General features: G+C 59.4%; 1 protein-coding gene across 1 annotated transcript; it reads right to left on the reverse strand.

The window, feature by feature from the left end:
* Nucleotides 1-15,111: 15,111 nt before the first annotated feature.
* Nucleotides 15,112-21,301, reverse strand: GNG8 (G protein subunit gamma 8). The gene is made up of 3 exons (XM_075915430.2): nucleotides 20,915-21,301; nucleotides 16,458-16,564; nucleotides 15,112-15,769 (listed from the first exon to the last, which is right to left on the reverse strand). Exons 2-3 carry the CDS (start codon nucleotides 16,539-16,541, stop codon nucleotides 15,641-15,643), a joined length of 213 nt encoding a protein of 70 aa, XP_075771545.1. The 5' UTR covers nucleotides 16,542-16,564; nucleotides 20,915-21,301; the 3' UTR covers nucleotides 15,112-15,640.
* Nucleotides 21,302-21,747: the final 446 nt, after the last annotated feature.

Genomic DNA, 21,747 nt, shown 5'->3' on the forward strand with positions numbered 1-21,747 from the left:
ATCCACGTGGGGGTGGGGGAGTCTGTAAAACAGGGATCCAGAGAGCACCTCTCTGCTCAGCCCCGGGGGGGAAGAGGGTGAGTTGGCAAACACATGCCCTGATTTGCAGATAAATTCCCAGCCACAGCATCTGCAGCCTTGGTGTGCTGTTCCCACCCGCTCCGGGCAACGTTTATAGTCAGATTTCATGGATTCGGTGGGTCCTACAGCAAAAGAGAGAGATCCGGGGAGAGGCGTCCTATTTATTAGGTGATTTACGGTAACATCTAAAATCCCCATCTGAGACCGGATGGAGGGAGAGGGGGTGTCATGCTGGGTGCAGCGCAGACACATTGGTAGCTGAGATCAGGGGCCTAGTTATGCCGCACGCTGCCCAGACACACAGAGCCCGAGATCAGGCACCCCATTGCGCTAGGCACTGTACACACAGACCTGGGGCCCTCGTGCTCTCGGGGCCACACACTCCTAGTGAGACAGCCCCAGAGGTCCCACAACCAATACCGAGGAAGGCCGGGAGTGGAAACAACACTTGGGGAGACTAGCCAAGGCCAGGGTCAGAGCTAGCCAGTTGGGGAAACTGAGGCACCAGCTCTGGCTGGAAGAAAGCAAGGCCCAACAAAGGTTAGAAGTGTGACCATGAATAAATACATGAGTTTCCTCTTCGCATCAAAGGGAAAAGAGCCTGAGATGCAGTTTGCTCTGTGGGAGGGGACATGCCCGGAGTTCTGGTTCTGGAAAAGCCCCGGGGGAGGAGTGGGTGGCAGGCAGGACTTGAAACAACAACAGAAAACATTGACACAGTCTGAGGGCTGCCAAGAGCAGAGAGCAGCACCCCCCCCCCCCCCGCCGCCTCATCCGGCTTTGAGCCGACCCTCCCGCCGGGGGGCCCAGGGCCGAGCCCTCAGCTCCGCCAGCCCCAGAGTCCCGCGAATTCGGCTCCTGATGCTCCTCCAGCCTCGGGGCCTCCTGCACGGAGGGGCGGGGTCTTCAATACGGTCCCGTTCCAGGGCCAGATCCTTGAGCTTGGTCTGCACTCAGCCGCGGTCCTGGCACAGAGACGCTGGCACCAGCGGGGCCGGAGAGCCGTCCCTCGGCTGTCTCCGATGCGCCCGCACCTGGAATCCCGCCGGCGGGTCCGAGCGCCCCCCCCCGCCCCCCGAGATCAGAATGGAAAACTGGGCAAGGAAGGCCAGTGGGGGGGGGGGGCTGGAGCAGCCTCCATATGAGGAGAGATTCAAAAGGCCTGGACTGATCAGCTTGGAAAGGAGCAGACGGGGAGGGGATAGGTCAGACGCTGGGGCCCGGCGAGTGGGGGAGGGCAGAGGTCACAGGCCAGGGCTGGGCAAGTGGGGGAGGGCAGAGGTCACAGGCCAGGGCCCAGCGAGTGGGGGAGGGCAGAGGTCACAGGCCAGGGCTGGGCAAGTGGGGGAGGGCAGAGGTCACAGGCCAGGGCTGGGCGAGTGGGGGAGGGCAGAGGTCACCCCCCAAACTCTCTGCCCCAAGCCTGCCTCTCGGTGCTGAGAGAGAAGCCCCGGACTCAGCAGCCCCACTGGGGCAGAGGGCAGAAACTCATTCCTCCTGTGGCTGGTGGGGGCCAACAGCTTCCATTCCCCCCCCCACACACACACAATTTCCATCAGCCAGGGCTGGGCAGGTTAATCTGGCCTCGTGTTATGGGCCTCAACGCTGGATGTTTATAGGCTCTGAATAGTTAAGCAGCATGTTCCACGCCCCCCCTCCCCACAGGAAGCATGCCAATCATTTCATTTACAGCGAGGGGAAACTGAGGCACTAAAGGGAAACAGACCTGCCCGTGGCAGAGTGGAGGACAGAATTTGGGAGTCCCTGGCTCTCAGCCTCTCTGCTCCCACCCTTCAGATCCCATTCTCCATCTAGAGCTGGGAACAGAAGCCAGGACTCCTGGCTCCCAGCCACTCCACTGTCACCACTAGGCCTCACTCCCCTCCCGGAGAAGGGAGCACAAAGCCATCCATCATCTACTGGTACGTTAGTTTCTCCACCCCTGTTGGACCCAATTAACAGAGACATTAACAGTGGCTGATTTAAACCAGCTGACATATCTGGCCCAACATATGGTTTCACTCTCTACTGAGCCACAAGGCCTCTGAAGTGAAACCCCGTTTAACAGCAGCAGCCGCCCACTTGTGGGGTGGGTGGGGGTGAAAATATGATGCTCCCCATTTGCCACATGTAACTACCTACATCAAGCCCCCTTCCTGTCCCCTTCTCTGTGCCCCGCCTTCCCACGTTCTCCTTTTACCAGCGTGAACCAGGAGTAACTGAGTGGAAACGTGCCACAATGTAAACTAGGAGTCAATTCACTGGAAACTCAAACCCAGTGAAAGCCAAAGATGAGGTCATAGTGATGCTCCCTCCCTTTACCAAAGAGAGCTTTTCTCCCAAAGGCTACTCAAGCATTTGAGTGAAATCAGCACTCACAAAAAGAAAGTGCTTTGGAAATCCCCGCCTGTTCTGATTTCACAGCTTTGGTATTTCCTACCTGATCCTTATCTGCCTGCCTGAACAGCCCCAGCCTGAATCTGCAATGTTTAAAGAACCCGAACCATGAAAAAGCCCCTTTCTTTCCTCTCCTGGCTTCCCACATGCAACACCCTGAAGCTGTCAGGGCCGCGGACGACTCCCGTGGTGCAGGGCTGAGCCTTTCGTGCCCCCTCCCCCACGCTGCTGGCAGACACAGGGTCCTTCCAGTGGTGGAATCTACTTGCTGCTGACTGGTCCAATTCAGAGACTAGAGCGGATCAGGGTAAACATCCTGCTTCTGTCTCCTGACTTCTTTCCCACCACACCCACCCAGCGGTGAGACCCTCACGCTTCCCCCTACTGGCCCCCTGCCCCAACTCCTTATCAGTTTCTTTATTTGCCTAAAAATTATCCAATAGCCAGGGGCCTGAATCCGACACCCTGAATGTGCCCCTTTTGGGCTACAGCCCAGGGCAAGCGGGCCTTCAGTCAACACGCACGGCCCCCTCTACCACCTGGGAGCAGGCACGTGCTTCCATGGGTCAGAGACCCCATACTGGCAGCTGATGAGGATTCTTCTCAAGAGCAAGGGGCTGGGCCTTTGGCTAAGTGGGGAGTCTACTTTAGCCCCTGTGTGTGCGCGGCACAGCAGCCTCACGTGACGTCCTAGGTCCATGTGGATCGCTTAGACCAGCTGAACTGGGCAGACACTGGGGTGCCCAGAGGATGGGGGAAGGTGCTGCCTTGCATAGGGCAGCCAAAGCAGGAGGGGCAGAGCTGGGTTTCTGTGGGGAGGGCTCTCCAAAGCTGGGGGAGGTGTGGGCAGAAAGCGGGAGCCAGGACTCTGGGACCAGGGGAGTCCAAGCAGAATCCCATGCATGTGCACACATATTCACATATACAGACGTGCACACTCACACGTCTATGCACCTGCATGCACACTCACTCATACACACACACACACACACACACACACGTCTGTGCACTTGCAGGCACACTCACTCACATGCACACTCGCACACGTCTATGCACCTGCATGCACATTCACACACATGCACACTCATATGCACCTGCATGCACACTCACACTCACACATGCCCATTCGCGCACGTCTATGCACCTGCATGCTTGCGCGCGCACACACGTGCACTCGCACACATCTGTGCACCTGCAGCAACACTCACACAAATACACACTCACACACATCTGTGCACCTGCATGCACACTTGCTCACACACATACTCGCACACATCTATGCACCTGCATGCACATTCACACTCATGCACACTCACCTGCATGCACACACTCACTCACACACAGACATGCCCACTTGCACATGTCTAAGCACCTGTATGCACACTCACACACATGCACACTTGCACACATCTATGCACCTTCATGCACACACACACTCAGACATGCACACTCCCACGTCTATGCACTTGCATGCACACTCACACTCACACACTGAACTTTCACGCCCAGCTCCGGCACCTCACCCACGAGCCAGCAGCCGTGTCATTTCCGAGGCCTCTGGCGCGAGCTGAGCAGCTGTGCGCTTGTCTCAACCTGCCTCCTCCGCCCCGACCCGAGAGCATCTCACCACTGCTGGGAAAGGGGCAGCTGTTTTTAACCCGCCCCCCGGCTCAGAACCAGACGCCTGCCCAGAGAGTGAGCATCCAGCCATTGAAACCACGTCCTCTTCCCTCCTGTGGGGTGAAACAGAGCAGGCAGAATCCCTCCAGCCACCCCCTAGCTGTCTAGCTAGCTAGCTATCCCCACACACCGGATCTAGCCCCATGCACACAGCCACACATGGGACTCGGCGCTGCTCTACCAGGGCGGGGCACGAGCTGAGTGGAAGTCTCCGTGTGCAGGGTGCTGGACCTCAGGGTGCAGGGGTGGGGCTGCACACTGCCCTCTGGCGGGAAGAGGTTTTCGTCAGACCCAGGGTTTGCGCTTGGGTTCAGTGGCGCCCAGCACAGCCATGTGCAAGCTGTTCCAGTGTCCCTAGCAAAGCCCAGGGGGTTCAGGAGCCTGGTTCCGAGACATGGGCAGCAGGAGGTGGCTGGGAGCCTGCCCTTCCGCGAGCCTGCAGGCCCGGGCGTAGGGTAAACTATGCTTAAACTTCCTCGCTACCTCCTGGCTCTACCTTCTGATCAGGCCGGGCACAGCCCACCCCGTCCCCCGGGCGCTCTCTTAGTAGGACACAGCAGTGGGGGGAGGAGGGGGAGGAAGATGACAGGCGCGCACACACACACACACACACACACACACACACACACACACAGGTCTCCATGGAGCCGGCGTCAAACACACGCCGCCTGGCATTCCGATGGCGTTTTGGGGGGCATTGGTGAGAGCGTTGCCAGCAGAGCTAGAGAAGTGACACCTCCCCTTAGCTCGGCGCTGGGGAGGCCACATCTGGAGCGTGGTGCCCAGTTCTGGGCCTCCCGCTGCAGAAAGGACGCGGACGCATTGGAGAGGGTCCACGGAGGGCGACCCAAACGATGAGGAGGCTGGAGCACATGGCCTACGAGGAGAGGCCGAGGGAGTTGGGTCTGTTTAGTCTGCAGAAGAGAAGAGTGAGGGGGGATTTGAGAGCAGCCTTCAGCTACCTGAAGGGAGGTTCCAGAGAGGGTGGAGAGAGGCTGTTCTCAGGCAAAATGAGGAGCAATGGTTTCAATTTGCGGGGGCGGAGGTCTAGGTTGGGTATTAGCAAAAAATCTATTTCCCTAGGCAGGTGGGGAAGCTCTGGGATGGGTTCCCTATGGAGGGAGTGGAATCTCCATCCCTAGAGGTTTATACATCCAGGCTGATTGAGTTGGGGTTTCTCCTGCTTTGGGCAGGGGGCTGGACTTGATGACTTCTGAGGTCTCTTCCAGCCCTAGGATTCTATAAAGTCTGGGAAAGGCAGGCACCCAGACAGTGACAGGTGGCTTCAGGCTGCAGGGCTGGGAGGGGTGGCTGTCCTTCAATAGCCCTCGTGCCGGGCCACCACTGCCCCTTCCAAGAAATTGGCAGGGTCTCACCAGCACCATTGCCTGCAACAAGAGAGCCAGGGGGCACTCACTGGAGCTGGAAAACAGCACAGGCACATGGGCAATCTGTGGAACTCCCTGCTGCAGGAGGACTGGCGATTCAAATGCTGCCTTGCATCACCTTTTCCCAGGGCAGGAAGTACTGTTTTAGCTGACTGTGCTAAATTGGATTAGTGTGTGTAGATTAGTGTACATGTGTGTGTTTACATGTGCGATGTGTGTGTACAATTATGGATGAGAATTCATGCATGCCCCAAACACACACATCCTTACATAGGAGGGCATACATTTGCACAGACCTGCCTATATGTGTGTTTGGATGTTTGCATTGCACTAACTAAAGCATGTTTGTATTGCATGCATGCATTGCTGCATGTATATGTGTGTATGGGTTGTGTGAATGTGTGTACTACACGTGTCCATATTGAGTGCATGAGTATTTGTACACATGTGTTTATGGATGTGTGCATGTGTTTGTATTTCATCCATGTCTGTATTGCAAGCCTCTCTTGCTGTGGACCTGTACACCTGATTGTGTGCTTTCCTGTACTACATGCAGCATTGTGCTGCCTGCAGGTGTGTGTTTGCACATGTGCATGTCTGTATTGCATGCATGTGCGCATGTGTACCTGCGTGCTTGCACGCCTACTCCATGTATGCATGCTCGTATTGCACGTGCATGTGTTGCACACTCATCTGTGTGTGCAAACCATTCGGAATGCAATGGTGCATCTGCAGCACGGACCAAGCAGGACCCTGAACCCAGGACAGGAATGTGAACCCCTAGTATGAGAGCCAGGCAAGTGTCTGCATTAGTACCCGTGAGGAAGTGTGTGTGTGTGTGTGTGGGGGGGGGTGATGAGTTCAGACACCCCAGGAGCAGAACAAGGGAGGGTGAACCCCCAAGAGCAAACAGCTGAGTCAGCTGATCATGCCACCAATGCTGAGTCAGGAACCAATGCTGAGTCAGCTGATCATGCACCAGTGTTGAGTCAGGGACCTTCTGAAAGCTGACATTGCTGGGGAGTGACATGTCTGCATTCACCCCACAGGAGGCATGACGGGGTCATTGCCGCTTTACAGACTGTGCCCAAAGGCGGAGCCAGGTTCGCCCCCCAGCAAGGAGGGCAGGCACCGACTTGCTGCTTGCCCATGGAATTGCACAAAGCAAGCGATGCCCCGTTCACCCAGGAGGCAGACGGGGGCTGGGCAGGGCGGACTGGCGCTGGAACCAGGGTTGGGGTGGGGGAGCATCCCTCTCCTTAGACCTGTTGAGATCGGGTTGTCAGCTCTCCCGGACGGAGAGAGCAAGTGGCACCGATCCAGGAGAGCTGGCAGCCCTCGGGGCCCAAGCTGGGGGGCTGGGGAGGCCAGGGGGCTGAGGAGCCCATGGCAGGGCCAGCAGGACCCCAAGGGCCACCGGGGGGTGACAGAACCCTGAGGGCTGGACCCTGGGGGGCCTGATAAAGCCCATGGCCCCAGTGGGCTGATAAAGCCCATGGCCCCAGTGGGCTGGCAAAGCGCATGGGGCTGGCAAGATTCTGTAGGGGCCACCCAGAGGCCAGGACCTGGGGCGCCGCTGGAGGAGCCAGTAGTGGGGCCCGCCCCCAGGTGTGGGGGAGCTGGGTGCACACCCTGGGGTGCTGCAGCACCTGAACCCCCTACTCCCCACGCCTATGGGGCAGATCAGCCGGGGGCCATCCGAAGGAAACAAGGAGTCTGGGGCAGTAGTTGCAGAAGTGAAAGGCTTCCTGGCCTGGAGATGTGGCCGCAGGGCGCACAGGCTCGGGAGGGGGGGGTCACCTCGGGATGCGCTCAGCACGAGGGGCTGGACATGATTGTGGGGAGACCGGAGGAGTGGTGGGGCCAGCCGCGGGGAGTCGCTAGGCAGGCGGGAGGCTGGGTGTGACCCATATGCCAGGAGCCGGCTCTAGCCGGAGCTGCTCGGACAGAAGCAGCCGCGGTGACAGGTGGGGGGGGACCCCTCATGGGTCTGGGTGCCCCGGAGGGCGAGCGGGGTTAGACGCAGTCCATGCACCAGCTGCCAGCACTGGCGGGTCGGCTGCCTGCTCCTCTCTATGCCAAGCAGTGAAAGGTGCTGCCAGTACACGCCCCCCCACTCCATCCCCACCAGGTCTGATTTTGGCATCATCCCAGTTCCAGGCTCCTCCCCCAGTCTGGCTACATCAGGGATCCGGAGGCACTCATGCAGTGTCATTGCAGGGGCCGTAGGCAGCCCCCATCTGCCCCTCCTGCTTCCCATCTACCCCCTCCAGCTCCCCATCTGCCCCCTGTCCCCAGACCCTTTGAGTGGGTCTAGGCCAGAAAATGCTTTGCTGGTCTCCAGCCCCTTCCACCAATTAACCCTCTCTGTTTCCCCTGGGTGGAGTGTGTGTGTGTGTGTGTGGGGGGGGGGGGTGGTCACACATGTTATGCCCATTGTACAGTGGGGAAAACTGAGGTACGCGGCAGGCAAAAATCCTTAAGCACTATCCCAGGGGATCTGTCCTCCTTCCTTGTGCAAGATCACTAGAAAATCCCTGAACCTAGGCTAGATCATCCTCAGATTCTGAGCCCAGCCGCCACCTCCAATTAGAGGCAAAGGCTTCTCCCTCCCTCCTCCCGCCCCCAGCCAGTCCTGGTCCCAAGGGCAGCTCCTTCCAAGAGAGGCAGGGAAAGGGTTACCCTGGAAACCTGCCTTTTTCTCTAAAAGCAATGTTCCGTTGCAGCTTCTTTAGCCAAAGTGCCCAATTAATTAGGGAGGAAATGAGGGGTCGGAACCAGGGCCGGAGGCTACATCTGGCCGGGGGTGAGCGGCGCCATCCGTGCTGGGGTGCTGGGCTGGCACAGAAGTGCCCACGGCGTGGCAGGAAAAACGGGGCCTGCTCCTCTCGGCCCATGCAGCCACCTGGCTGCATGGTGAATTCAGGGCTTTGGGGGGGAGTCGGGGTGCCCCCCCGGGGTCTCACCCACTCACCCCAGATCTGATGGGCACAGAACATGGATCTGGGAGGGCGGGGGGCGCTCAGAGCTGTATGGACCTGCTCCGTAAGCCCTCAGTCTCAGATAACCTGGGACTGCCCCTTGGTTTGGGATAAACTGTCCCGAGAAAACAGGGCGAGCAGATTAGTCCCAATAAACCGGCACAGGAAAGCAGCATGAGGGGATTAGCCCAGATAAACGGGCCTGGGACAGCAGTGTGAGGGGATTAGCCCTGGTAAACTGGCCTGGGACGGCGGTCTGAGGGGATTAGCCCAGATAAACGGGCCTGAGACAGCAGTGTGAGGGGATTAGACCTGGTAAACTGGCCTGGGACAGCGGTGTGAGGGGATTAGCCCGGGTAAACCAGCCTGGGACAGCGGTGTGAGGGGATTAGCCCGAGTAAACCAGCCTGGGACAGCGGTGTGAGAGGATTAGCCCGGGTAAACCAGCCTGGGACAGCGGTGTGAGGGGATTAGCCAAGATAAACCGGCCTGGGACGGTGGTGTGAGGGGATTAGCCTGGGTAAACTGTCCTGGGACAGCGGTGTGAGGGGATTAGCCTGGGTAAACCGGCCTGGGACGGTGGTGTGAGGGGATTAGCCTGGGTAAACTGTCCTGGGACAGCGGTGTGAGGGGATTAGCCTGGGTAAACCGGCCTGGGACGGTGGTGTGAGGGGATTAGCCTGGGTAAACTGTCCTGGGACAGCGGTGTGAGGGGATTAGCCTGGGTAAACTGGCCTGGGACGGTGGTGTGAGGGGATTAGCCTGGGTAAACTGGCCTGGGACAGCGGTGTGAGGGGATTAGCCTGGGTAAACTGGCCTGGGACAGCGGTGTGAGGGGATTAGCCTGGGTAAACCGGCCTGGGACGGTGGTGTGAGGGGATTAGCCTGGGTAAACTGGCCTGGGACAGCGGTGTGAGGGGATTAGCCTGGGTAAACTGGCCTGGGACGGTGGTGTGAGGGGATTAGCCTGGGTAAACCGGCCTGGGACGGCGGTGTGAGGGGATTAGCCTGGGTAAACCGGCCTGGGACGGCGGTGTGAGGGGATTAGCCCAGATAAACCGGCCTGGGACAGTGGTGTGGGCAGATTAGCCCAGATAAACCGGCCTGGGACAGTGGTGTGAGGGGATTAGCCTGGGTAAACTGGCCTGGGACAGTGGTGTGAGGGGATTAGCCCGGGTAAACCGGCCTGGGACGGCGGTATGAGGGGATTAGCCCGGGTAAACTGGCCTGGGACAGCGGTGTGAGGGGATTAGCCTGGGTAAACTGGCCTTGGACGGCAGTGTGAGGGGATTAGCCTGGGTAAACCGGCCTGGGACAGCGGTGTGAGAGGATTAGCCCTGGTAAACCGGCCTGGGACGGCGGTGTGAGAGGATTAGCCCTGGTAAACCGGCCTGGGACGGTGGTGTGAGAGGATTAGCCTAGGTAAACTGGCCTGGGACTTCAGTGTGAGGGGATTAGCCTGGGTAAACTGGCTTGGGACAGCGGTGTGAGGGGATTAGCCTGGATAAACTGGCCTGGGACAGAGGTGTGAGGGGATTAGCCCCCAATCTCAGATGATTTGCAGCCAGGGGTGGGGGATTCACACTCGATCGCGAATCACGTGGGCGTGGCTGGCGGTGCGAAAGGGATTCGCCCTCCGTGACAGCAGATCTGGGGCGCAGGCAGGTCTGGCTGCAAGGGCCCCGCCCCTCAGACTTACTCAGACTAAGGACAAGGCCTGACCTCCGCCATGGCTCCCACACTGGCCCCCGTGCCCACCCCAGCCACATTCTGCCCTGACCTGCCTGGTCACACAGCTCCTCTGGCCTGGCCCGAAATGAGCAGGGGCTGACATTAACAGTGACGTGGGTTTCACATCTGGTTCCAGTCAAGAGAGAGTCATTTTCCTCCCTTCCCACCACGCCACTTCGAATCACTTGATTTTACAACCCAGCGTGACGTGTGCTGGGGTCCTGGAGCCCACCCTGCCCAGCGGCCTGGCCACCACGCATGTCAGGGCCGCCAACACGTGGGGAGTAACGTCCCCCCTGGGAAACACCCGGAGCCAGTGACAGGACCAAGCAGAAACAGACCCGGAGGGTTGAAGCTGGCTCCAGAGAAGGTAGAACGCCTTCCCCTCCTGAGCTGCGCGCTTGGTGGGTCTTCCATGCAAAGAAGCCCAGCCCTGCTTGGTGTAAGAGGCCAGCCCTCGGCACCATCATGTCCTAAGCCCTACAGTGCTGAGAGCAAATGGAGATTCTCATAAAAACATAACATAAGAACATAAGAACGGCCATACTGGGTCAGACCAAAGGTCCATCTAGCCCAGTATCCTGTCTGCCGACAGTGGCCAGCACCAGGTGCCCCAGAGAGGGTGGACCGAAGACAATGATCAAGCAATTTGTCTCCTGCCATCCCTCTCCAGCCTCTGACAAACAGAGGCCAAGGACACCATTTTATCCCCTGGCTAATAGCCTTTTATGGACCTAACCTCCGTGAAATTATCTAGCTTCTCTTTAAACTTTATTATAGACCTAGCCTTCACAGCCTCCTCTGGCAAGGAGTTCCACAGGTTGACTACACGCTGTAGTCAAAGTGGGAGGGCCGGGGCGGGGCTGGACTTCAGAAGCAGGAAGGGCCGAGCGGCATTCTCAGTGGGGCTGGGAAGGGCTGAGAGGCCTGCGTGTGCAGCTGAGAAACCAGCAAAACTCTACCTGGTGTTGGATCCGTTCTAATGTGGAACGCCCGGCTGCCGAGCAGCTAATCGTGGCGGATGTGCAAGGCAGCTGTGCACAGAGCTGGGGGAGTTCCAGCCTGAGGCCCGACCTCTTGGTGTTGTGGGGACAGCTGTTTAAGAGCACCCCCAGAGTCCTCCCTGCCCAGGTGTATCTGACCACGAGGCAGGGGACGGGCAGCTCCGTGGGAGCCGGCTTGAAAGCCGCTTCCCACATGTACCCCTCCCACTTGGCCTACGGCCCCGTGCTGCTGCTTCTGCAGGCTCTGCTCCAGTCACACCTCCCCAGACTATGACCCCTGCAGGAGAGAGGCAGCCGGGTGCAATAAGGATACTTCCTCCTACAGCTGGATTTGAACTCACAGCCACGCTGAGCCAGGCAGATGTTACAGTGCCCTCAAGAGTCACGCAGCCTGCACAGTGCCTGAAACGACAGCCCCTCCGGTCCACTCATGGTGGTGTTGACTCTGAAACCTACTGACCGTCCATTTTAATGCAGTTAGCTTTGGACGCTGATTGTCTCGGCGGAGGCACTCCGGGGAGGGGGAGGGGGAGGGAAACGGAGACGGTGTCACTTTAACCGCAAGCTGATGCAGTCCAGGCAGGGCTGGAATTATGATGCAAGTTTAAGTGCTAGAGGGCCAGCTGCAGAGAGGGAGACGGAGGGAAGCCAGATGCAATTACAGCTGCAATTAGCAGGAAGGATAGTAAATCAATAGTGGCTAATGGAGCCGTAAGCAATTGAGCTGAGAGTGGAGACCAGGCGCAATTGAGATGTTCCAAACACGCAAAGGAAGTCACGGGGGCAGTGGCAGGCCTGGACGGCTCATTCCTGGGGCTCCCAGGCTGAAGGGAGTGCCGGCCAGTCTAGAGGTCTGAAATGCGGCTACATCTGGGGTGGAACGGAGTCCAAAGGTTAGCGGCTGGGAGAAAGACAGAGCAAGAACCAAAGCCAGGCAAATGCTGGTTAGAAATAAGGCCCAGATGTCAAACTGTGGGTGCAGGAGACTGGCTAATTCATCAGCGGAGTCCCTTCAGGGCCCAGCTGGAGAAGGCAAAGCTCCAGCCCCGCCCCTTCCATCCGAAGTCCCGCCCCTTCCCCCGCCCACTATGGAGCCAAGCCCCACCCAACCCCATCCTGATCCTTTCTGGCCACCTGCCCCAGCCTCCTCCAGCAGCCATAGAGGGTAGGCATTTTTGGGAAGTGCCTCCATTATCCCCTGCCCCCATGGGGCCCAGTGCATTTCCCCAGACGTGGCAAGACAAGCGGCTGAATCCACGGGGAGAGGCGGATCGGGGAGGGAGCAACCATTGGGGGCAAGTCATGCAACAAGCCACATGAGCAGGGTGCAGGGAAGCCGGGAATGTCGGTTGTGAGCGGGCCGGGTTTGCCTTGCTCTGGCGCGGGGGTTCGTTAGACTGGCCGGGTCTTTTTCCATGCCCATGAATGGGGCAGGCAGACTGTGGGGTGGTGGGGAGCCATGTACAGCGGAGGGAGTGCCCTAAGCCGGGTGGAGCTATATCCAGCCCCTGCCCTGCAGAGGGACACAATAAAACCACCAGGCCCCCGCTCGCGCCGTCGTCCCCTCAGCACACACCCCCCCCAACCCTGGGCAACGGATCTGCTATTCTGGGCATTATGGTAGCACCCAGAGGCCCCTCTGCACCAGGTGCACAAAGACAGAGGGCAAGAGCCGGTCCCGATACACAAGGGAGGGGTGGGGGAAACTGAGGCAGGGAGCGGGCAGTGATGCACACACAGAAACTGACCGAGCTAGGACAAGAACCTGGGTCGCCTGAGCCTCCGTTGCAGGGTGAGGCTTCTTCTCCAGCTCTGGGGGGCATTGATTCACTGCCACGCCTGGGGCGGGCCGGCTGTCCCTGGGTGGCTCCTAGCTAAGCTCCCGCCAGGGCCAAAGCTGCTAGCAGGGGAGGAGCAGCGCGAGCAGGCAGCGGGGCAATAGGGAGCAACTGGGGGAAGGGTCTGGAGCATCACCTGGCCCCACCGCCACTCGCATGGGTGACCACTAGGTGGCGGACTGGCACCGGGAATCCCAGCGTGCGACTGGCTGCCTCCAGACTGGGGGTCTGGGGATCCCGACCAGCAGGCAGTGGGCCGGGCACGTGTACGCATGCGGGGATCTATAGGCGTGGGTGTGCACCAGCGTTCCCTGTAAGCTGGGCACTTGGGCAGCTACCGAGGAGAGAGTCACATGCCGCCCAGCTGACGAGCAGAGCGCCCGCAGCCAGCAGAAAGCCAGCAATGTTTTCTACTGGTGGTGCACATCTGCCCATGTCTTGGTGCACATAACAAAATGTATTCTGCCCGTGGATGGACAACAATAGAGGGAACACTGGTGTGCACGTGCATGGGTATGCGTGTGAACATGCATGCACCCGTGCATCTGTGCATGTCCATGTGTATACACGCACACATATGTGTATGCATGTTCTTTCATGTATATGTGTGCGCATCCCTGTGTGTGCGTGCACGTGTGTCTGTAGGCATAGGTGTGCATGTGCATGGGTATATGTGTGAATCCATGTGCATCCATGCAGGTGTGTGTATACATGCACACCTACATGTGCATGTATCTACATCCATGTTCATACATGCACACACATGTTCCTCCATGTGTGTGTGTGTGTGTGTGTGTGTGCATGCATGCATACAGGCATGTATGTGGGCATCCATGCATAAGTGTGCATACAAGCGTGTGTGTGTGCATGAAGGCATGCATGTGTGTGCGTGTGTGCGCATGAAGGCGTGCATGCATGTGCATGCAAGCACGGATGTCGTACCTAGGTGTGGACATGTTCCCCATGCAGCAGGCAGCGCTGCCCCCTGCTGTGTGGCAGGAGCAGTAACCCAGGGTCACTCTGCTCCGTGTGCTGTCCACGTGGACAAGCCAGTAATGTCCAATCCCATCCCACAACCTGGGATGTCACCTGTTGTATCTAACAGGAGAAGGGCAGCCTGGCCTGGTCTGACCTCCCCACCCGGCCCTGCTGGAGTAGGGGGCATTTGGGGGGCCAGGAGATCCCGTCTCCCCCACATGGCCGGCTGCCCCCTGCTCTTCTCTGTGGCACCCTGTTAATAGAGACACAGCGCCCTTAGGCCTCACAGCCACAGCTGGGAGACAGCACCTACATGGGGGGCCTGGGTGATGGGGCACACAGCCTCACCTTCCCCCACTGAGGGCCACAGGGGCCCACGACACAGGAGGGGGTCAAGTGCGTGATGTCTGTCACCGACCCCTGGGCATCCCGCACCCTCTGGGAGACTCGGCCTGGGGAGCCAGTGACCACTATGGGGTTAAAGTGGGGGCGAGGGTCTGGGGGGCTCCGTGATGTGGGTACTGGGGGAGGAAGGGTGAGATTTGGAGGGACTGGTCCTGGAGGGGTCAGTGGGGATAAGGAGACAGGACCTGGGGATACACAGTATGTGGGTGGAGGTTGCCGGGGGGGAGACATCGCCTGGGATTCAGGAGGGAACAGGGCCTTGGGGGCTCAGTGATTGAGTGGGGGCGATGGGTCCTGGGAGCTTGGGGGGGCATAGGGCCTGGGGGACAAGGGACTGGGTGGGGCCGTGTGGGGAGATGGGACCAGGAGGCTTGGCGGAGGGATGAGGCCGGGGAGGGTGTCAGGGAGCAGATAGGAGCAGCAGGGTGTGGGGAGCTAGAACGAGGGGTCCCATGAGGGGAGGGGGGCTGTGGCCGAGTGACCAGGCGGGGGCAGTAGCAAGAGAGGGGCCCTGGGGGCTTGTGGGGGGGCAAGGGCTGGGGACGCAAAGAACAGACGGGGCAGAGGGAGAATCACTCAGCATGTTTGTGTTTACGGACGTTGGCAACAGCAGCCAAGGGGCGAATCCACAGAGCTAATCGGCACTGTAGTGAGGGGCAGAGCAGCGGGGGGGGGGAGGGGTATGGGTATGGGGGGGTTGGAAGAAGGGCAGGTGAAGACACCATGGTTATGCTCAGAGAGAGAGAGAGAGAGAGAGAGAGAGATTCATTCCATAGGGCAACAGATTGGTACCATGGATGGACGGGAGGGTAGCTGGATACACATACTACAAAAGGACAGATGGATGGATGGACAGACGGCTTCTATTGCTTGATTCCATGGACGGGAGTCTGGACCGGTGGATGAGGCGGACGGAAGGGCGGATAAGTCAGATCGACAGGCTGCCGGGATGGGTAGAGGAGGCAGATTCGGTGGTGGATGGATACTGTGAGTGGGAGGGAGATGGGCAGACTCCCCAGGTCAGGCAAGGTGTGCAGCTCCCCACCCTGTGCCCCATCCCCTGGTGTCCCCCCCCGCCAGCCTGGCCCCGCTCCTTGCTCATCCATGCTAAAGCTAGCAGTGCGGCTCTGGGGGTGCTGAGTTGCCGGCCCCGGGGCTCACAGCACGATGCAGAAGAGCCGCTTTTCACGAAAGGGGTTCTCCGAGGAGGGCACCGGGGTCACCAACGGGTCCTCCTTGGCGTGAGCCTCGCAGTAGGCCAGCAAATCCGCCGCTGCCTTCGACACCTGCCACAGGGAGGAAAGGGTTAAACACGCCAGCCAGAGCCCAGGGAGAGCACCCTCTGCTGTTAGTCCGTGAGCGATCTCCCAGCCAGGGCTCCCCCCACCAGTGCCCCACAGCGCCCCCTGCTGGGACAGGCCAGCGCTGGCATAGCCAGAGTCTCCCTCACCAGCCAGCTCCTGCCCCATTCTCCACAGCGCCCCCTGCTGGGACAGGCAGGGCTGGCATAGCCAGGGTCTCCCCCACAGCCAGCTCCTGCCCCATTCTCCACAGCGCCCCCTGCTGGGACAGGCAGGGCTGGCATAACCAGGGTCTCCCCCACAGCCAGCTCCTGCCCCATTCTCCACAGCGCCCCCTGCTGGGACAGGCAGGGCTGGCATAACCAGGGTCTCCCCCACCAACCAGCTCCTGCCCCATTCTCCACAGCGCCCCCTGCTGGGACAGGCAGGGCTGATGTCTTCAGGAGCTCCTCCCACAGCAAGCTCCTGCCTTGTTCCCCACAGCGCCCCCTGCTGGGACAGGCCTGGGTTGGCGTAGCCAGGGGCTCCCTCCCACAATGGCTAGCGTGCCTGCCCAGAGGTCAAGGGGGTGGCACTGAGAGTGGGGCTTGCACCGCAACAGAGAGTGGCACGGGGGCGGGCCTTGCACAGCCACGTGTGGCGGAGGAGGTGGGGGAGGGGGAGAGTGTCACACCTTCATGCGGTCGATGTTCACCTCCAGCTTGAGCTGCTCCACTGTCTTGCGGGCCTCAGCGATCTTGGCCATGTTGTTGGACATGGTTCCCCAGGCAGACGCTTGCCCTGCAAGACCGGGGGGGCAGGGAGAAGGAGAAAGATTTGATCCACCCCCAGGGCAGTCGGGACTGGTGTCTCAGGGAGCAAGCAATGGGGTTGGGGCTCTTCCCCTCCCTGTCAGTAGTAACAGAGTCCTCCCTGCGGAGTGGGCACACGCGAGGAGTTGGTGGGGACACGGTTTCCTGGAGGCGCTGTACAGACCGTGCCCAAGCGGGCTGAGAGTCACCTGTCCTGCTTGGGTCTAGGGACTGTCCCTCTATGCCAGGACGGGGCCATATGGGCAGGAGGTGAGCATATGTGTGCATGCATGGATAGATGTGTGGATGATTGCATGCTTGGATAGATATATGGATGCATGGATAGGTGTGTGAGTGCATGTACAGGTGGGAATGCATGGATAGGTGGGTGTGCATGAACAGAGGTGTGGACGCATGATAGGTGTGTGAGTGCATGTACAGGTGGGAATGCATGGATAGGTGGGTGTGCATGTACATGTATGGATGCATGCACACCTGTGCATGAAAAGAGGTGTGGAAGCACAGCTAGATGTGTGTGAGTGCATGTACATGTGTGGATGCATGCATATGTGTGCATGCATGAACAGCTGTGTGGACGCATGGATAGGTGTGTGCATTGGTGAACATGCATGGATAGGTGTGTGTGCATGGGTTAACATGCATGGATATATGGATAGGTGTGTGCATGGGTGAACATGTATGGATGCACGGATAGGTGTGTGCATGGGTTAACATGTATGGATGCACGGATAGGTGTGTGCATGGTGAACATGTATGGATACATAGATGGGGCGCATACATGAAGTGCTGTATGAATGCCTGGACAGGAGTGTGCCTATGAGCTCACCCTGCCCCCCCACGCTGGCTCCCTGCTCCATCCATGGCCCCCCCATCCCGGAGCTACCCTTTAAAGGCAGCTCCGTGGCACAGCTGGGCAGGGCAGGGGGCTGCAGATGAAGGGGGCTCGCTGTGCTGGGGACAGTGGGGAACCCGCCACCTCAGACTTGATCCAAGCAAGGGAAATTAGCCACCCTCCAGGAAGAGGGGGAGCCGTGTTGGGGGGCCTGGCTAATTAGGGCCTCTCTGTCGCTGCCCCCTCCCGCCCCAGCCCTGCTGGCAGGAGGCCGCTGATCAGCTATGCTCAAAGCAGCCGGCTAATTGCTCAGCCAGGGCCAGGGAAATGTCACCTGGGCCGGACTGGCACAGGGAAGAGGAGCCCTTAAGTGGCACGGCAGGGGGCTGTGCCTGGCTAGGTGCCCGGGCAGGCCTTTAAAGGGACGGTGCCTGCCCCCGTCTTTACCCGACCCACCTTAGCTGTGCTGGGACCCGGGGTGCCGGGGGGCTGCAACGCTGCCGGCCTCAGCGGGCTCTGAGTTCCCATCCCGCCTGTACAACCCCAAGAAGGTGGCTCCGGCGGGGCAGGTCCCGCCGATCCAGGTCGGGTAGTGGGACGGCAGAGTCTCCGGCCCCTTGGGGCAGAGGCAGGTTTTAAAATATGGGGGATAGAGCGAGTGAAATTCAGCTAAGTCGGGGAGGGACGGTGAGAGATTGGGGGTGATGGTTCATGTCAAAGCTGCTTGCTCTGGGGTGCCACCATCTACACCCTGAGCCAGTTCTTCCAGGCTGGGGGAGCTGTCTGGTCAGCTCATGTGCACGGCTCTAGGAGCCGGTCGGTGGGGGGGGGGGGGATGTTTGTAAAAGAGGCTTTAGAAGCCGGTTGGGGGGGGGCCTGTCTGTAAAAGAGGAAGCCCACCTGCACGAGAAACAGTAGAGGTAAAGGTACACGTGTGGTTGGTGCACGCTGACATGCCCCCACGTGCAAGCTTGTGTCAGGGCATGTGTTAGTGCGGGCATGATGCAGGCTTATGTCTGATGGGGGGTGCGTGCCGGGTCCAGGTACTCATGGCCTTTTTATGGCAATGCATGAAGGTGCTCATGAGTGTGCATGCAAGGGCATGTGAGTACACGGGCTCAGGGGCTTGTGCCTGCATGGGTAAGGCCATGGGGAGGGAAGGGATGCGTGTGCTGAAGTGTGCACATGAGAGTGCAAAGATTTGCACATCTTCGTGGACATGCACGAGTGTGTGCGCATGCACAGTGAGTGCGTGCAGGGAAGTGTGCACAGATGGGCGCGTGCAGACACGTTCCCCTGCTGGGGAAATGTCCCAAGCACCCTAAAGTGCCACCTGCATCCTTACTGCCCCAGGCCCTCCCCTCCCCTCACAGCTGCTGCTGAGGGAGACGCAGGTCCCCGACCTCACGGGGCTGAGCCTCCGCGGCTTTGCTTTTCGGTTCCAGCTGATCCCTCCCTCCAAGCAGGGATCTGGGGTCTGACCCCTATCGGCTGCTGGAGTCACAAACGCCTGCCTACCTACCTACCTACCTTCCTGATCTGCAGATCCAGCTGCCCTCAGACCCTTTCTGGTCATGGGCCTCGGCGCTCTTGCCAGAGAAGCCAAGCAGACGCATGGCACAGCTGGCTCTGCTCTGCCACCTGCAGGGCTCTGGCATAGATGGGGAGGCAGATGGGGCAGCGGCCTGGGACACCCCCCACATCACAGACTGGGGATCCCACAGCCCCCACGCTGGGGGACGGACACAGGAGCGGTGGCCGGCAGAGGTTCAAATCCCCGGACCACTCCGCCCGGTGAGCTGAGGTCCCCGAGCCAGGTGGAACACAACCTCCCTGCCACAGGACAGTCCGGGCTTGGGGCTGGTTCTGGTGCTGACCTGAATGGCTCAGAACCTTTTGAGCTTGCAAATCCACTGGGGAGTCTTGCTCCGTATGGACCCGTGCCTGCCTGGAACTCACTTTCGACAGGGATTTGGTTTATTTGGCAGCAGTATTTACAAACAAAGGGGAGCCGGAGATAAAGAGTAGTCAGAACTTCTGGGGGTATCTTTCTATCTATCTGTCCCCATACACACCTGAATCTATCTATCCGTCTGCCTGTCTTAGCTCTCTCTCTGTCCCCATACACACCTGTATCTATCTATCCGTCTGCCTGTCTTAGCTCTCTCTCTGTCCCCATACACACTTGTATCTATCTATCCGTCCGCCTGTCTTAGCTCTCTCTCTGTCCCCATACACACCTGTATCTATCTATCCGTCCGCCTGTCTTAGCTCTCTCTCTGTCCCCATACACACCTGTATCTATCTATCCGTCTGCCTGTCTTAGCTCTCTCTCTGTCCCCATACACACCTGTATCTATCTATCTATCCGTCTGCCTGTCTTAGCTCTCTCTCTGTCCCCATACACACCTGTATCTATCTATCTATCCGTCTGCCTGTCTTAGCTCTCTCTCTGTCCCCATACACACCTGTATCTATCTATCCGTCCGCCTGTCTTAGCTCTCTCTCTGTCCCCATACACACCTGTATCTATCTATCCATCCGCCTGTCTTAGCTCTCTCTCTGTCCCCATACACACCTGTATCTATCTATCCGTCTGCCTGTCTTAGCTCTCTCTCTGTCCCCATACACACCTGTATCTATCTATCCATCCGCCTGTCTTAGCTCTCTCTCTGTCCCCATACACACCTGTATCTATCTATCCGTCCGCCTGTCTTAGCTCTCTCTCTGTCCCCATACACACCTGTATCTATCTATCCATCCGCCTGTCTTAGCTCTCTCTCTGTCCCCATACACACCTTTGGGGGATGCAGGAAAACATAGACTCATAGACTTTAAGGTCAGAAGGGACCATTTTGATCATCTAGTCTGACCCCCTGCACAACGCAGGCCACAGGATCTCACCCACCCCTCCCAGAATAATCCTCTCAAGCAGGTGTCAGCGGAGGGAAAGAAGTGGAGGGAAGTGGGGGGGTCTAGAGATCAGACATGGGACCTAGGTGACAGGACTCCTGGCTCTAGTCCCAGCCTGGTTCGAGTCCTGGTCCCACCACTGCCTCACTTTGGGACCCGGGGCAGAGTCCTTCCCCCTGGGTGAAACAGGGGTACGGAGCCCAGCCTACGTGCTGGGGAGAAAGCAGGTAACTGCTTGGCAAAGGCGCCGAGACGCTGGGAGAAGGACCAGACCCCTGCAGACCAGTCTGCCGCGGGCAGGGAGACTAGCACTGCACGGCACAGTCCGTGGGGCTCCAGCGGTCCTTGCCCGAGGGGGACTGCGGCTGTCGGATGCGCGGGAGCAGCTGAGGATTCATGCCAGCTGGGTCCTGGGGACCACAGGGGCCCCTACGCTAACAGGCAGCCCTACCCCCTCGGCCACTGCCCCAGCTGCCCACAAGGGAGTTCCTGGCGCCACATGCCAGATCCCCAGCCCGGGGTGGGGGGGAAGGGGAGGTTCACACTGAAAGGGGGGGGCTGACCAGCTCCTACCTGTTGCCAAAGTGCCCGGGTCTCTCGCTGGCTCTGGCTGGCGTGAGCAGCGTCCGCTCCCCTGACCGAGCAGCCTCCAGTGTGGAGTGCGGCTGAGTGTCGCCTCCCCCTACCCTCCTGGGGGGTGCCGGCTCACTGCAGCTGGCAGAGCGGGGGAAGGCAGGGCCAGGATCAGAGCCACACACGGAAGGACGGACAGACACAGGCGTGAGCACGCTCCTGGCTGGACTAGACCTGCTGGCGTGGAGGGACGGACACAGGGCACACAGATAGGCAGGCACGTGGGTGCACACGCCTGGCCCTGCGGACGCACGGACCCAAGCGCCTCCTGGCCCCTTGAGAGCCACCGTGTCGGGCAGCTGCAGGGACAGACAGACGGACCGGCACCGCCGTGCACACACAGGCACACACGACACCCACACCGGACAGATGGACACACACTAGTGCAACGGGACAGCCGTGCACGGGAGCCTTCGTGCACGTGTGCACACACGACACCCACACCGGACAGATGGACACACACTAGTGCAACGGGACAGCCGTGCACGGGAGCCTTCGTGCACGTGTGCACACACGCACACCCCCAGAGCCTTCCCCACTGACGCACACAGAATGAGGATTCTGGGGGTGGCCTCTCTATCGCTGGGGAGTGGCCTGTGCCCGACTCCCCCGGGGTCTCGCCAGCCCCAGGGCCGGGGGAATGGCTGCCCGGCTGCAGCCCAGGCTGGCTGGAAGTGGGTGTCTCATGGCTCGTGTCCCCTTTGCCCTCAGCAGCCCAAAAGGCTCCAGGCCTTATGACTCCACATGGCACTAGGAAGGCTCCTGCCCATGGG

Source organism: Pelodiscus sinensis, chromosome 18, assembly GCF_052426305.1.
Source record: "Pelodiscus sinensis isolate ZL-2025 chromosome 18, ASM5242630v1, whole genome shotgun sequence".
Lineage (NCBI taxonomy): Eukaryota > Metazoa > Chordata > Testudines > Trionychidae > Pelodiscus > Pelodiscus sinensis.

Coding starts and splice junctions, on each gene's coding strand:
- GNG8 (XM_075915430.2), bottom strand. CDS start 16,541: ATGTCCAACAACATGGCCAAGATCGCTGAGGCCCGCAAGACAGTGGAG. Junction 15,770..16,457: donor TGAACATCGACCGCATGAAG/GTGTGACACTCT, acceptor TCCCTGTGGCAG/GTGTCGAAGGCAGCGGCGGA.